The 12,985-nt window shown below is 41.3% G+C and overlaps 1 protein-coding gene across 1 annotated transcript in view; it reads left to right on the forward strand.

The window, feature by feature from the left end:
• Positions 1 to 12,985, forward strand: part of TMEM131 (transmembrane protein 131) — a 272,545-nt gene that overhangs the window by 192,195 nt on the left and 67,365 nt on the right. Inside the window, exon 14 of the mRNA XM_014536436.1 lies at positions 7,661 to 7,769. Coding sequence (XP_014391922.1) covers positions 7,661 to 7,769 — 109 coding nt within the window. The remainder of the gene's footprint in view (positions 1 to 7,660; positions 7,770 to 12,985) is intronic.

Below are 12,985 nucleotides of genomic sequence, written 5' to 3' on the forward strand. Positions count from 1 at the left end.
CCGGCACCCACACAAATGTCGTGCACCGGGCCTCTAGTATTTTTATAGACTTGCTTTCAAAAATATATTCATTTTAAGTGTGTGTATGTTTTAAATACCCTTTCTAAAAAAGGACTATGCTGCAATAACACTCTGTTTCTTTGTTTGACATTAAAATAGCTGTCACTTTATGAATAGAGGTGTGTGTGTGTTGTTGTTGGGAAGTGTTTCCTCCTCTTCTATTTTTGGTAAGAGTTTGTAAAGGTTTGGTGTTAATTCTTCTTTAATGTTTGGTAGAATTCACCAATGAAGCCATCTATCTAAATCCAGGCTTTTCTTTTGGGGAAGTTGAAAATTTACTAATTGAGTCTCTTTATTTGCTACTAGAGGCCTGGTGCACGAATTCTTACACAGGGTCCAGCCAGCCCTGCCCAATCAGGGCTGGGCCGGCCAGGCAGAAGGGCCACGGGAGGTTGGCCGGCCGGCCCCGCCCCCCACAGTGCGTGTCATAGCGACAAGTCATTCGGTCATTCCGGTCGTTCTGGTCATTCCAGACATTTAGGGTTTTATATACATAGATAGGTATATTCACATTCTCTTTTTCTCCTTGAATCAGTTCTAGTGCTTATTCTTCCTAGGAATTTTTCATTTTATCTAAGTTATCTAATTTGTTGGCATACCATTGTTCATAGTATTTTCTTATAATACTTTTCCTGTGAAGTAGGTAGTAATGTCCTTTTTTTTTGTCCTTGATTTGAGTAATTTAAGTCTTCTCTATATTAAAAAAATTTTTTTATCAATCTAGCTAAAGGTTTGTCAATTTTATTGATCCTTTCAAAGAATTAACGTTTGGTTTTGTTAATTTTTCTATGACATTAAAATACCTTTTATTTTATGAATGAAAGTAGTAGGAGGAGGAGATTCTCCTTCCCCCACCACCAATATCCTCACATTCACAAAATAAAATTTAGGAAACCTCTCTTAGACTTCCCTCCACAAGCATAAACACATGCACATTCTAGATTTTACCAGTCAGTGAAATTCAAAGGCCTAGGAATCACTGCTGTATGTTAACATTTTCAAATCTTTCTTTTATCCAGAACTGTGATTCTTTTTTTTAATACTTTATTTTTTATCTGTTTGTTTTTAATCCTCAGCCGACGATATTTTTCCAGTGATTTTTTTTTTTAGAGAGAATGGAAGGAAGGAGGAGAGACAGAGAGAAACATTGATGTAAAAGAGATACATCGGTTGGTTGCCTCCTACAGGCACCCCAACTGGGGCCCAGAATTGAGCCTGCAACTGAGGTACGAGTCCTTGACTAGAATTGAACCTGGGACCCTTCAGTTCTTGGGCCGATGCTCTATCCACTGAGCCAAACCGGCTAGAGCCAGAACTATGGTTCATTTTTTCAAAATTTTATAGTTTAGTATACCAGAATTTCCTGTTCTTCTGCTAGATTTGTCCTGGTTGCTTTGGCCCTACTTACTTTCTCTGAACTTGCTAATGCTGGATTTCTTCTTTAGCCTATTGTTTACATGGAGCAAATTTATCCCCTACCTGGTAACATAGCCACACTCCCTTTGACAGAGGGGCATCAAGAAGCACAACTTCCTAGCAGCATCCAAGATTCCTCTTCAGCTTTGGGTAGCAGTGTGAATGCCAGTGGACCACTCTGCTATTGCCTCTGTTTGAGATGTCAGATCATTTGTATTGTTTGTGTGTTCTGCATGCTTTTTGTCTGATACTGGTTTCTTCAGTGTGTGGGGGGCCATTGCACAGAGCAGGGTCAGAGTGGGAACTTCAGTGCTTGTTGGACAGACTTCAGGCCTGCCATCACTCCTCCCATGTGAGGGTTGAGCAAGCATGTCCGCGAGTTTGACACGCTTGATTTAGAGATTTGATGGGAAAGTGCCTTTACATAGCCCAATCTGGTCCAGGTTTTTACATACAATGAATGGACCACAGCAAATGTCTTTTTCAATAAACATTTCCTAGAAAAATGAAATTAGCAGTTAAGCCTAAGAATGTGAATGAAAAAAAGTTAGTGTTCAGTACATTTATGATGCAATTAAATAGGCCCATGTACCCCCTTTTCTCTCTTATTTGCTCCATTCGAGGTTCTTCACAGGGATTACCTTATTTAATGTAACAATTCTATAAGGCGCACGGCTTTTCCAAATAGTGAAAATGAGTCAGGGTTGTTGTTTTTAATTCTCATCTAAGGATTTTTATTTATTTTATTTTTTAGAGAGAGGGAAAGGGAGAGACAGAGAAATATCAGTGTGAGAGAGAAACATCAGTTGTACCTCCTGTACATGCCCCAACCAGGGATCAAACCTGCAGCCTTTTGGTATTTGGAATGACACACCTACCAACTGAGCCACCTGTCCAAGGCAGAGTCAGAGCTTATTATTATTATTACTAGAAGCCTGGAGCACGAATTTGTGCACCAGTGGGGTCCCTCAGCCTGGCCTGCAGGATCGGGCTGAAACCAGCTCTCTGACATCCCCCAAGGGGTCCCGGACTGCAAGAGGGTGCAGGCCAGGCCGAGGGACCCCACCGGTGCACGATCATGGCCAGGCAGGGAGGGGACCGCAGGAGGGCTCCAGGGCATGTCCGGCCCATCTTGCTCAGTCCCGATCAGCCAGACCCCAGCAGCAAGCTAACCTACCAGTCAGAGCGTCTGCCCCCTGGTGGTCAGTGCACATCATAGCGACTGGTTGACTCTGCCCCTTGGTGGTCAGTGCACATCATAGCAAGCGGTTGAGCGGCTTTAGCATATCATTAGCATATTATGCTTTGGTTGGTTGAATGGACAACCAGACGCTTAGCATATTATGCTATTATTATTATTATTATTATTATTATTATTATTATTGAAACAAAGTATAGGAAAGCAAGCAAGAATTTATTGGCCACAGCAAAAACATACATAGGAAGGACATAGAAGAAGCAACAGAAGAGCCTAGGCTGGGCTGCCTTGGCTCATCTGGGAAGTCAGAGAAGAGGGGTCCTTGGAGACAAGTTCAGGGGGTTAGCCCGGGAAAAGCTGCCACTGCCCACTGCTCCCATGGTTGCAAGTCTCATGTCCCTAAGAGGGTAGGGGGTAGTGCCTGTGGGGGAAGGAGAGGGAGACGGGAATGGCACAGGTGTGCTCCCTGGAGGGAGAGTGCCAAGTGAGAGCATTTTTTTTTAAGTGACTTATTCAACTAAAAACTCAGAAATTACATGAAAGTGTATTAGGCATATAATGACATTTAAGTCTGTATGAATATATCATTTTAATTTCAAATTGGTATTCTATTAAAAACCTATTGATCTGCCCTAGCTAGTTTGGTTCAGTGGATAAAGTGTCGGTCTGCAGACCAAAGGGTCCCAAGTTCGATTCCGGTCAAGGGCATGTACCTTGGTTGCAGGCTCCTCCCTGACCCAGGCCCTGGTCAAGGTGTGTACAGGAGGAACCAATCAATGTGTTTCTCTCACATCGATATTTCTCTCTGTCTTTCCTTCTCTCTTTCACTCTCTCTAAAAAATCAACGGAAAAATATACTTGGGTGAGGAGTAAAAAAATAATAATGAAAAAAAGAAATAAATATAAACCGATTGATCTATATATATGTCTGTATATCTCGTCTGTATCTGCCTTTGTATGTATTTTTTCTAATATCCAAAGCCTACAACCAGCCAAGTGTTTTGGTAGATTTGTGTTATTTCCTCATTATTTATTTCTTCATCAATAAGTATTTTATGAACATCAATTATATGCCACCTCCTGTGCTGAGTACTGAGAATACAACAGTGAATCAGACCACCAAAGTTATACAACATCATTGTAGATCAAGCCCAGTTCTAAGAAAGAAAGAAGCAGAATGTGAGGCATGTGAGGGTAGGGGATGGTTTAGATAGGGTTGTCACTTGAGCTGACATTTGTGGTCATAACTGAGGATTAAGAAGTAGGCACCCATAAGAAAAATTGGTAGACAAGTGTTCCCAGCACAGATAGTGGCAAGTACAAGGGCATGAGGCAGGAACAGCTTTAGATGTCATGGGAGATGCAAAGGTTGAATGTAAAAGGTGAGGGCACGAGACTCACAGGGCTGCTGGGGCTCTGTGGCGTGTTAAGATTTTAAAGTGCAGTGAGAAATTACAGAATTTTAAGCATTTATGTGTTGTAAAAGGTCACAGTAGCTACTCTGTGGAGAATGAACTGCAGAATATTAGAAATCTTTTGCAGTGGTCCACTTGAGATGGTGGTAGCTTAAGACTTCTCACCTTACCAGCCAGAAGATGATCGCATGAGTTTTATGAGAGCTTCCTAAGGCTTTTCCTGTATTTTTCTGCGTAATAAGCCAGACTTCAAAATTGATGCATTTTAGGAGGGCCTCTGCCCTCCTCCATTTCACAAATATGTAGCTTTCAGGATGGTCTAGGCAGGGTTGTGTGTGTTTTTTAATTTCCCTTCAGAGAATTCAGTCCCTGAATTATCTTTATAGATAGAGGACTGTTGAAGCAAGCAACTCCAAATACAGGTTCCCCACCTGTTCGTGGGCAAGATGCACGGGTCACACCTTCCTGACATTGATCATCTATACTGCAACTTTGGGAATATTTAGAAAACATTCATGGAACATTAATGTTATAAAATGTGGAGTAAGTTTGCTTGAGATGTTCTAAGAGGAACACTTGCCTGAAGTTTCCATGCTAATTTAATTGATGAGTAAGAGTCACGGGTGTACTCATTCATTTTACCAATATCAACTTGATAGGAGTCTTAGCAAAGTTGTGTTACTGTTTTATACAGTTACTAGATACTGCAAGGTTATTTTCCTTGCTTGCTCAAATGTTGTAAATTTCGGAAAGTTCTGGGACCTTGAGTCTCACTTGAGAGTTGGGTACGAGTGTTGTGAGAAAAGACTGGGACTCTATTTAGAACCTGTGGGAGCCTGCCTTTCCTCGGAATCTTGCCACATTTTTTTCCACTTCTTGGTTGTCTTTAAATAAGCAGCAGCTATTAACTGATACTGTAACTGATGTTAGTGTAAATATGCTTATTACAAGTTAATAATAACATATTTTTTATTTAAAGCCACCAGTATAAGCCAACTATTTCAGGGTTTTGTTTTGTTTTGTTTGTTTCCTTGGAAAATGGGTTTTAACTGATTTAGGGGTTTTTTGAATGGCAACAATTCAGACTACTTATATAAAACACATCAACTGAATATTTGTTAACTATTAGTGCAACATATTTTAAAGTAATAATATTGAGTATAAAATTTTTCTCTGGTAAGGAAAATCTTAGCAGTGGTGTTTCATATGAGAAAAACTTTTTTTTTTCATCAACTATCCTAAGCTCTTAGTATGTACAGTGACTGTGTTGTAATAAACATCGTGTAGCTATTTCCCACGTGGTGCTCTGCAGGCTGACAGCACTCAGAAGTGTTGTGGCTGTTCGTGCTCCGTGTAGTCTAGAAGCTTGCCTGACACAGTCACAGTCCCCTTGCTACTCTGTCCTAGTCAGTCAAGCAGGTGAGAGGGTTTGGAGCCATATTTGTGAAAGTCCTCCTCAAAGCTTTGTAAGATTGTCTCTGACAATCTTGACCTCAGGATGAAACTGGCTAATTTGAAAACACAGCAAAATTAATAGAATAAAAAATGTTGTAGCTAGATGGACTCTTGGAAGATATCTAATCCAAACCCCTAGGGTTTTACAGATGGAAAAAATCAGGCCCACAGTGGATGGGCAGCTTACTCAGTCCCACACTGGTCACTATGGGATTGTCACATGTGCTTCTGTACTGCTTCCCTTTCCTTCAGAAGAAATACTAACATAGTAGTACAGTGTAATGGAACCAAATGAAACGTTACCCAGTTTTTGTTCATCTTACAGTTCAAACTGCTTTGAGCACACACACACACAGACACACACACCCTTCAAGGAATGAAGAGACTTGTACTTTAAGTGGTTGTTAATTACAGTAAGCTTATTGATAATAAATATATTAATACTAGAGGCCCAATGCACGAATTCATGCACGAGTGGGGTCCGGCAGGCCCAGCCCCAATCAGGGCGGATCAGGGCTGGGCCTGTGGAGAGGAGGAGATGGCAGGAGGTTGGCTGGCCGCCCACACCAATCAGGAGCTGATTAGGGCCAGGCGGGCTGGGGGAAGGGGCCCGAGGGCGATTGGCTGGTGGGCCCCGCCCCCAAATGGGGTGGGGGGTGCCAATCGGGGTCCAGCAGCCTAGGGGAGGGGCCATGGGTGGTTGGCCAGCGGCCCTGCCCTTATCGGAGTGGGGGGGCTGATCAGGGGCAGAGCTGACTAGGGGCAGGCTATGGGACAATCAGGGTGGTGGGAGCCCATTGGGGGCAGGCCGGGCAGTGGGAGGGGCTGCAGGAGGTTGGCTGGCCGGCCCTGACCCTATTGGGGTAGGGGGGGTGATCAGGGGCGGGGCTGGCTGGGGAAGGGGCTGCAGGCTGATCTGGCTGGAGGAAGGTTCGTGGGGGGGTTGGCCGGCCGGCCCCACCCCTGATCTGGCTGGTTCGCTGGCTGCAGTGGGCTTCATAGTGACTGGTCATTCTGGTTGTTATGGAGTTCTGGTCACTGGCTTTTTATATATAGACTAGAGGCCCGGGGGCCCAAAAAATTTTGAGCCTGGTTCGCTGGCCACAGTGGGCGTCATAGCAACCGGTTGTTAGCTGTGAAGATTTCAGGCACAGAAACTACAGAGCTACTTAGGGCCATGATTCCAGGCCCAGTCAAGACCTGCTGATGGCTGAGTTACCAGCAGTGGGCCAGAGATGCTCTGCCTGTAGGTAGTGGAAAGCAGTGTGTGTAGTGATTATGTTAGTGCATGTTTGGGCATGGGGTGTCAGGTGAAGAAGGGCCCTGGACCGAGTCGGGACCCTCGTTTCCAATTCTGCCTCTTGATGCCTAGCTACTGAAACATCACTCAGTACTGCACGGTTCTCTTCACCTCTAAACAGGGAAAGAAGGTAGGATCTTTAAAGTTCCTTCCAATGAAAAGTGCTTTGTGTCAGTGAGGATCATTAGTTAAAAAGTTACTTTTTATTAAGTTTAAAGAATTCTGACCTCTTCCGATTACACATTCCTGCGATCACGTCACTGCTCAGTGCCACAGCTGGGAATGAAACCCTGCCCCTGGCCAGCAGCACCTCGCTTGCACAGCACACCCTGGAGCACAGAAAACAGCGTTAGGAGTGGCTCTGCAACGCCGTCTTGCCAAAGGGGCAGCAGCTCCCAAATTCATGTTCATTGTTCATCTTCATATAGCCAGGAGGACAAATTTTAGTATTATGGATTCTTTCAGAGTGACTCCGTCATAAATCTTCGTGTCTCCCTCTCTTATTTATGACTTAGGCATTCACTTGAAAAAGTAAATACCTTTTTTTTTCTGTTTTATGTACTCAACACCCCATATACTAGTTTGTCTTTAGATTTTTATCTATCATACATTTTTCTTTTGATCATTTTATTTCATAAAGATATTCTACTGAAATTAATTTGACATTTTATTAGTTTGGCTTACTCCATTTTAAAGGGACCACATAGTTAAAGTTTTAAAATTTTGATTCTGCCTTACTTTTCCAGTATACTTTCCAGTGTAATGTAACTGAACGGTTAGACTAAAGCATTACTATCTGTATTTTTCTCTTTGCAGAGTGTTCGACCCACACCCCAAAATGACGCTATAACGGTACACTTTAAACCAATTACCTTAAAAGCTTCAGAAAGTAAATATACCAAAGTTGCAAGTATTAGTTTTGATGGTAAGTATTAAACTTTTTCTAATACAGTGGTCTTATTTTGATAAACAAAAGGCCTCTGTATCAACATCTTAATTTAGAGAACATCAAGAACTCTTACTTGGCTGTTTTATGAAAGGAAAGATAACTTTATAAGCCTAATTAGTATTGGCAAATACAGTAGAATTAAATTAAATTAAAACTGGGCTCTCCTGTATATATCCCAGTTATGCTTTGTTTTAATTATGAAGTCATTAATTTTTATAGTTAGGTGATAATGTATTTGAATTTTGGAAACATGTTTGAATTTGAGAGCAAAAATATTCTCTAACGTTTTTATATATTGGCTTTTATAAGCCCAGCATACAGTGCTGCCCAAGCTAAAATAATAACTTTTGTGATAGAATTATTATGCTGTATATTTTGATACTTGAAATGTTAACTCAACCTCGACTACCATATTTGAGTAGTATGTTTTTATTCATTTTTTCCCACTTTACTAGAATATTTTTCAAATAGTGACATAATAGCTGCTTAACTATATGTAATTAGATTTAATGAGAACTGAAACTTGCAGTGGGGCTTGTGTCAGCGGGGCCCATGAAAGTGAGCATCCCTGAAGCTTAAACTTTGGCTGTATGATAAAGCCATGTTTGCTCGCAGTCCACGTTTTATAGCTACGCTCCTCATCAGAAGAGTGTTTGATCACTGAGTAGCCCTCTGCATGTAGCGGAACGCTGGAACACTGCACAGTGTGAGAGCACCATGCTTGCTGCTTGCACGTGGAGGATTCTCAGGAGGGTCTGGACCAACTGCACTGGCTGGGTGCCACCTTCAGTCTCCTCATCCCATGAGCTCAGAGAAAACTCCAGAGGAACTCAAGATGAAATATGTTGCATTCTATCATAATCCAACTGTTAAGTAGGATTATAGAAGGTTTTGATGCCACAATTATTTCCAAGCCTGTGATAAACTGTCTCTGTGTTGCTAAGATACCACAATCACGACCATCAGTATCAGTATTAGCAGGTACATTCTCTTTTCTTTCCAAGAAAGAGCGCAGCCAGTAGTAATTCCTGACCCCTGAGAGCACTGAGAACCCACCCTCCTAATAAGTCCTAGGAATGAGGTCTGCATCAGGACAGTGCTGTTCCCGCCTCCCATGTTCTTCTCAAGCTTCTGGACTGGCAACCCAGTAAATGTTTCCATTCTTGAGATGAATGAATGTCAGTGATGTTGGTTCTTCTGAGATCATGGGCTCCAAAATAAGTGCTGCTTAAAGAAATTGTGTAAAATTAAATACAGAGGCAAAGAGGGAAAGAGGGAAAGCATTGTTTAAAGCACGTGCTATATTTCTTTATATGTCGACTTAAGAGAGAGGAAGGGAGAGAGAGAGATAGAAACATCAGTGATGAGAGAGAATCATTGATCGGCTGCCTCTTTCATGCCCCCAACTGAGGATCCAGCCTGCAACCCAAGCATGTGCCCTGACCAGGAATCGAATTGTGACCTCCTCATTCATAGGTCCACACTCAACCACTGAACCACACTGCAGGCACAAGTGCTATATTTATTAAAGTCTATTTCTGTCTGATATAAATATTGCTACCCCAGCTTTTTTTTATTTGTTTCCATTTGTATGAAATATCTTTTTCCATCCCTTTACTTTCAGTCTCTGTGTGTCTTTTATTCTAAGGTTGGTTTCTGTCTTTTTTCTAAGGTTGGTTTCTTGTGGACAGATCTTGTTTTCTTATCTATTCAGCTACTCTAAGTATTTTTTTTCTTAATTTGGAGAGGTTTTATTTTTTTAATGCTTTCCACATTGAACCTCAGTGAATTAAAGCAAAAGGTTATGAATAAAAAGTCCAGAAGTCTAATTCAGAAAGCAAGATGAGTCAACATTTGCAAAATGTTTATAGATCCTTGCAAATATCTATTCCAATTATACGTCAAATTATATTAGAGTCGGCACCAGGACTGTAGAATGTGCTCTTTGTAATGGAATTTTATTTCACTTTTTAAATTTATCTTTATTGTTGAAAGTATTACAGATGTCCCCTCCTCAAGCCTCCCCCGCACTATTGTCTGTCCATGGGCTATGCACATAAGTTCATTGGTTAATCTCTTCCTGTTCCTACCTTCCCTCTGAAATTCGTCAATCTGTTGCATGCCTCAGTGTCTCTGGATCTTTTATGTTCATCAGTTTATTTTGTTCATTAGATTCCACTTATAAGTGAGATCATGTGATGCTTGTCTTTCTCTGACTGGCTTATTTCGCTTAGCATAATAATCTCCAGGTCCCTCTCCCTATGTTTTTTGATTGGTGCATTTCATCATATGTCTGTTATCCTATATAATAATCCTATATAATAAAAGGATAATAGGCAAATCGACCAAATGGCGGAACGACTGGTCGCTATGATGCGCACTGACCACCAGGGGGCAGATGCTCAACACAGGAGCTGCCCCCTGGTGGTCAGTGCGCTACCACAGGGGGAGCACCGCTCAGCCAGAAGCCGGGCTGGCAAGCGCGGCAGTGGCGGGAGCCTCTCCTGCCTCCACAGCAGTGCTAAGGATGTCCAACTGTGGCTTAGTCATCAGTGGGACATCCCCCAAGGGGTCCTGGACTGCGAAAGGGTGCAGGCCGGGCTGAGGGACCCCACCCCCACCTCCAGTGCAGGAATGTCATGCACCAGGCCTCTTGTGTGTTTAGAAAAGTATCTATTCAGGTCGTCTGCCTAATTTTTAATTGGGTTGTTTGTTTTTTGGTGTTGAGTTATATCGGTTCTTTATAAAATGTATCACTGGCAAATATCTTTTCCCATTTAGTAGGTTGTCTTTGGTTTTGTTGATGATTTCCTTTGCTGTGCAAAAACTTTTTAGTTTGATGTAGTCCATTTGTTTATTTTTTTCTTTTGTTTCCCTTACCCAAATAGATATATCAGAAGAAATATTGCTGAAATGACAGAGATTTTACTTGCCTATGTTTTATTCTAGGAGTTTTATGGTTTCGAATATTCACATTTAAATCTTTAATCCATTTTGAGTTTATTCTTGTATATGGTGTAAGAAGTTGATCTAGTTTCGTTTTTTTGCATTTATCTTTCCAGTTTTGTCTACACCATTTATTGAAGAGACTGTCTTTACCCCATTGTTTATTCTTGCCTCCTTTGTTGTTGATTAATTGACCATACAGGCCTGGGTTTATTTCTGCACTCGCTGTTCTGTTCCATTGATCCATATGTCTGTTTTTATGCCAGTATCATCCTGTAGCCTTGTAGTATAGTTTGATAATCAGGTAGTATGATACCTCCAACCTTGCTCTTCTTTCTCAAGGTTGCTGTGATTATTCAGGGTTTTCAGTGGTTCCATATAAATTCTTGGATTATTTGCTTTAGATCTGTGAAATATGCCATTGGTATTTGAGTAGGAATTGTGTGGAATCTATTGTGGAATCTATAGATTGCTTTGGATAATATGGAAATTTTTTTTAATATATTTTATTGATTTTTTTACAGAGAGGAAGGGAGAGGGACAGAGAGTTAGAAACATCGATGAGAGAGAAACATCGATCAGTTGCCTCTTGCATACCCCCCACTGGGGATGTGCCCACAACCAAGGTACATGCCCTTGACCAGAATTGAACCTGGGACCTTTCAGTCCGCAGGCCTACGCTCTATCCACTGAGCCAAACCGGTTAGGGCATAATATGGAAATTTTAATGATGTTAATTCTTCCTATCCATGAGCACAGGTATATGCTTCTATTTATTTGTATCTTCTTCAGTTTCTTTCTTCACGGTCTTTAAATTTTCTGAGTACAGGTGTTTTGCCTCATTGGTTAAGATTATTTTTAGGCATTTTAGGTTTTTTTGTAATTGTAGCAGGGATTGTTTTCTCAGTTTCCCTTTTGGATACTGTTATTTTTTGTGTATAAAATGCAACTGATTTCTGGATATTTATTTTGTATGCTACTACTTTACTGAATTCATTTATCAGTTCTGACAGCTTTTTGCTGGAATTGTTGTGGCTCTCTATATACAGTATCATGTAATCTGCAAATAATGATAGTTTTACTTCTTCCTTTCTAATTTGAATGCCTTTTATTTCTTCTTGTCCAACTGCTATGACTAGTACTTCCAATACTATGTTGAATAAGACTGGTGAAAGTGGACATCTGTGTCTTGTTCCTGATCTCAAGGGAAACACTTTTAGTTTTTCCCCATTAAGTATAATTTTAGCTGTGGGTTTGTCATATATGGCCTTTTTTATGTTGAGGTATGTTCCCTTTATTCCCACTTTGCTGAGAGTTTTTATCATAAATGGGTGCTGGATTTTGTCAAACTGTTTTGTCTGCATCTATTGATGTGATCACATGATTTTTATTCTTCATTTTATTTATATGTGTATCATGTTAATTGATTTGTGAATATTATACCAACCTTGTATCCCAAGAATAAATCCCACTTGATCATGGTGCATGATCTTTTTATTGTATCACTGAATTCAGTTAGCTAATATTTTGTTGAGGATTTTAGCATCCATGTTCATCAGAAATATTGACCTATAATTTTCTTTATTTGTAGTGTCTTTTTCTGGTTTTGGGATTAGGACAATGCTGGCCTTGTAAAATGAGCTTAGGAATCTTCCTTCATCTTGAATTTTTTGTGCTAGGAGGATAGGTGTTAGTTCTTCTTTGAATGTTAGGTAAAATTCACCTGTGAAGGCATTCAGTCCAGGACTTTAGTTTGTTGGGAGTTTTTTATTATTATTATTATTACTACTTCTGTTTAGTTGTAATCAGTCTGTTCAGATCTTTTATTTCTTCTTGATTCAGTTTTGAAAGATTGTGTGTTTCTAGGGATTTATCCATTTCTTCTAGATTGTCCAATTTGTTGGCATCCTATATAATAAAGAGGTAATATGCAAATTGACCATCATGCCCTCACACAAGATGGCCACCAGGGGAGGGCAGTTGTGGGTGATCAGGCCTGCAGGGGAGGGCAGTTGGGGAGGACCAGGCCTGCAGAGGAGGGCAGTTATGGGTGACCAGGCCAGCAAGGGAGGGCAATTGGGGGTGACAGGGCCAGCAGGGGAGGGCAGTTGGGGGCAACCGGGCTGGCAGGGGAGGGCAGTTGGGAGCAATCAGGCCAGCAGGGGAACAGTTAGGCATTGATCGGGCTGGCAGGGGAGTGGTTAGGGGGTGATCAGGCTTTCAGGCAGAAGCAGTTAGGGGCAATC

The sequence above is a fragment of the Myotis brandtii genome, unplaced genomic scaffold (genome assembly GCF_000412655.1).
Source record: "Myotis brandtii unplaced genomic scaffold, ASM41265v1 scaffold1612, whole genome shotgun sequence".
Taxonomy (NCBI): domain Eukaryota; kingdom Metazoa; phylum Chordata; class Mammalia; order Chiroptera; family Vespertilionidae; genus Myotis; species Myotis brandtii.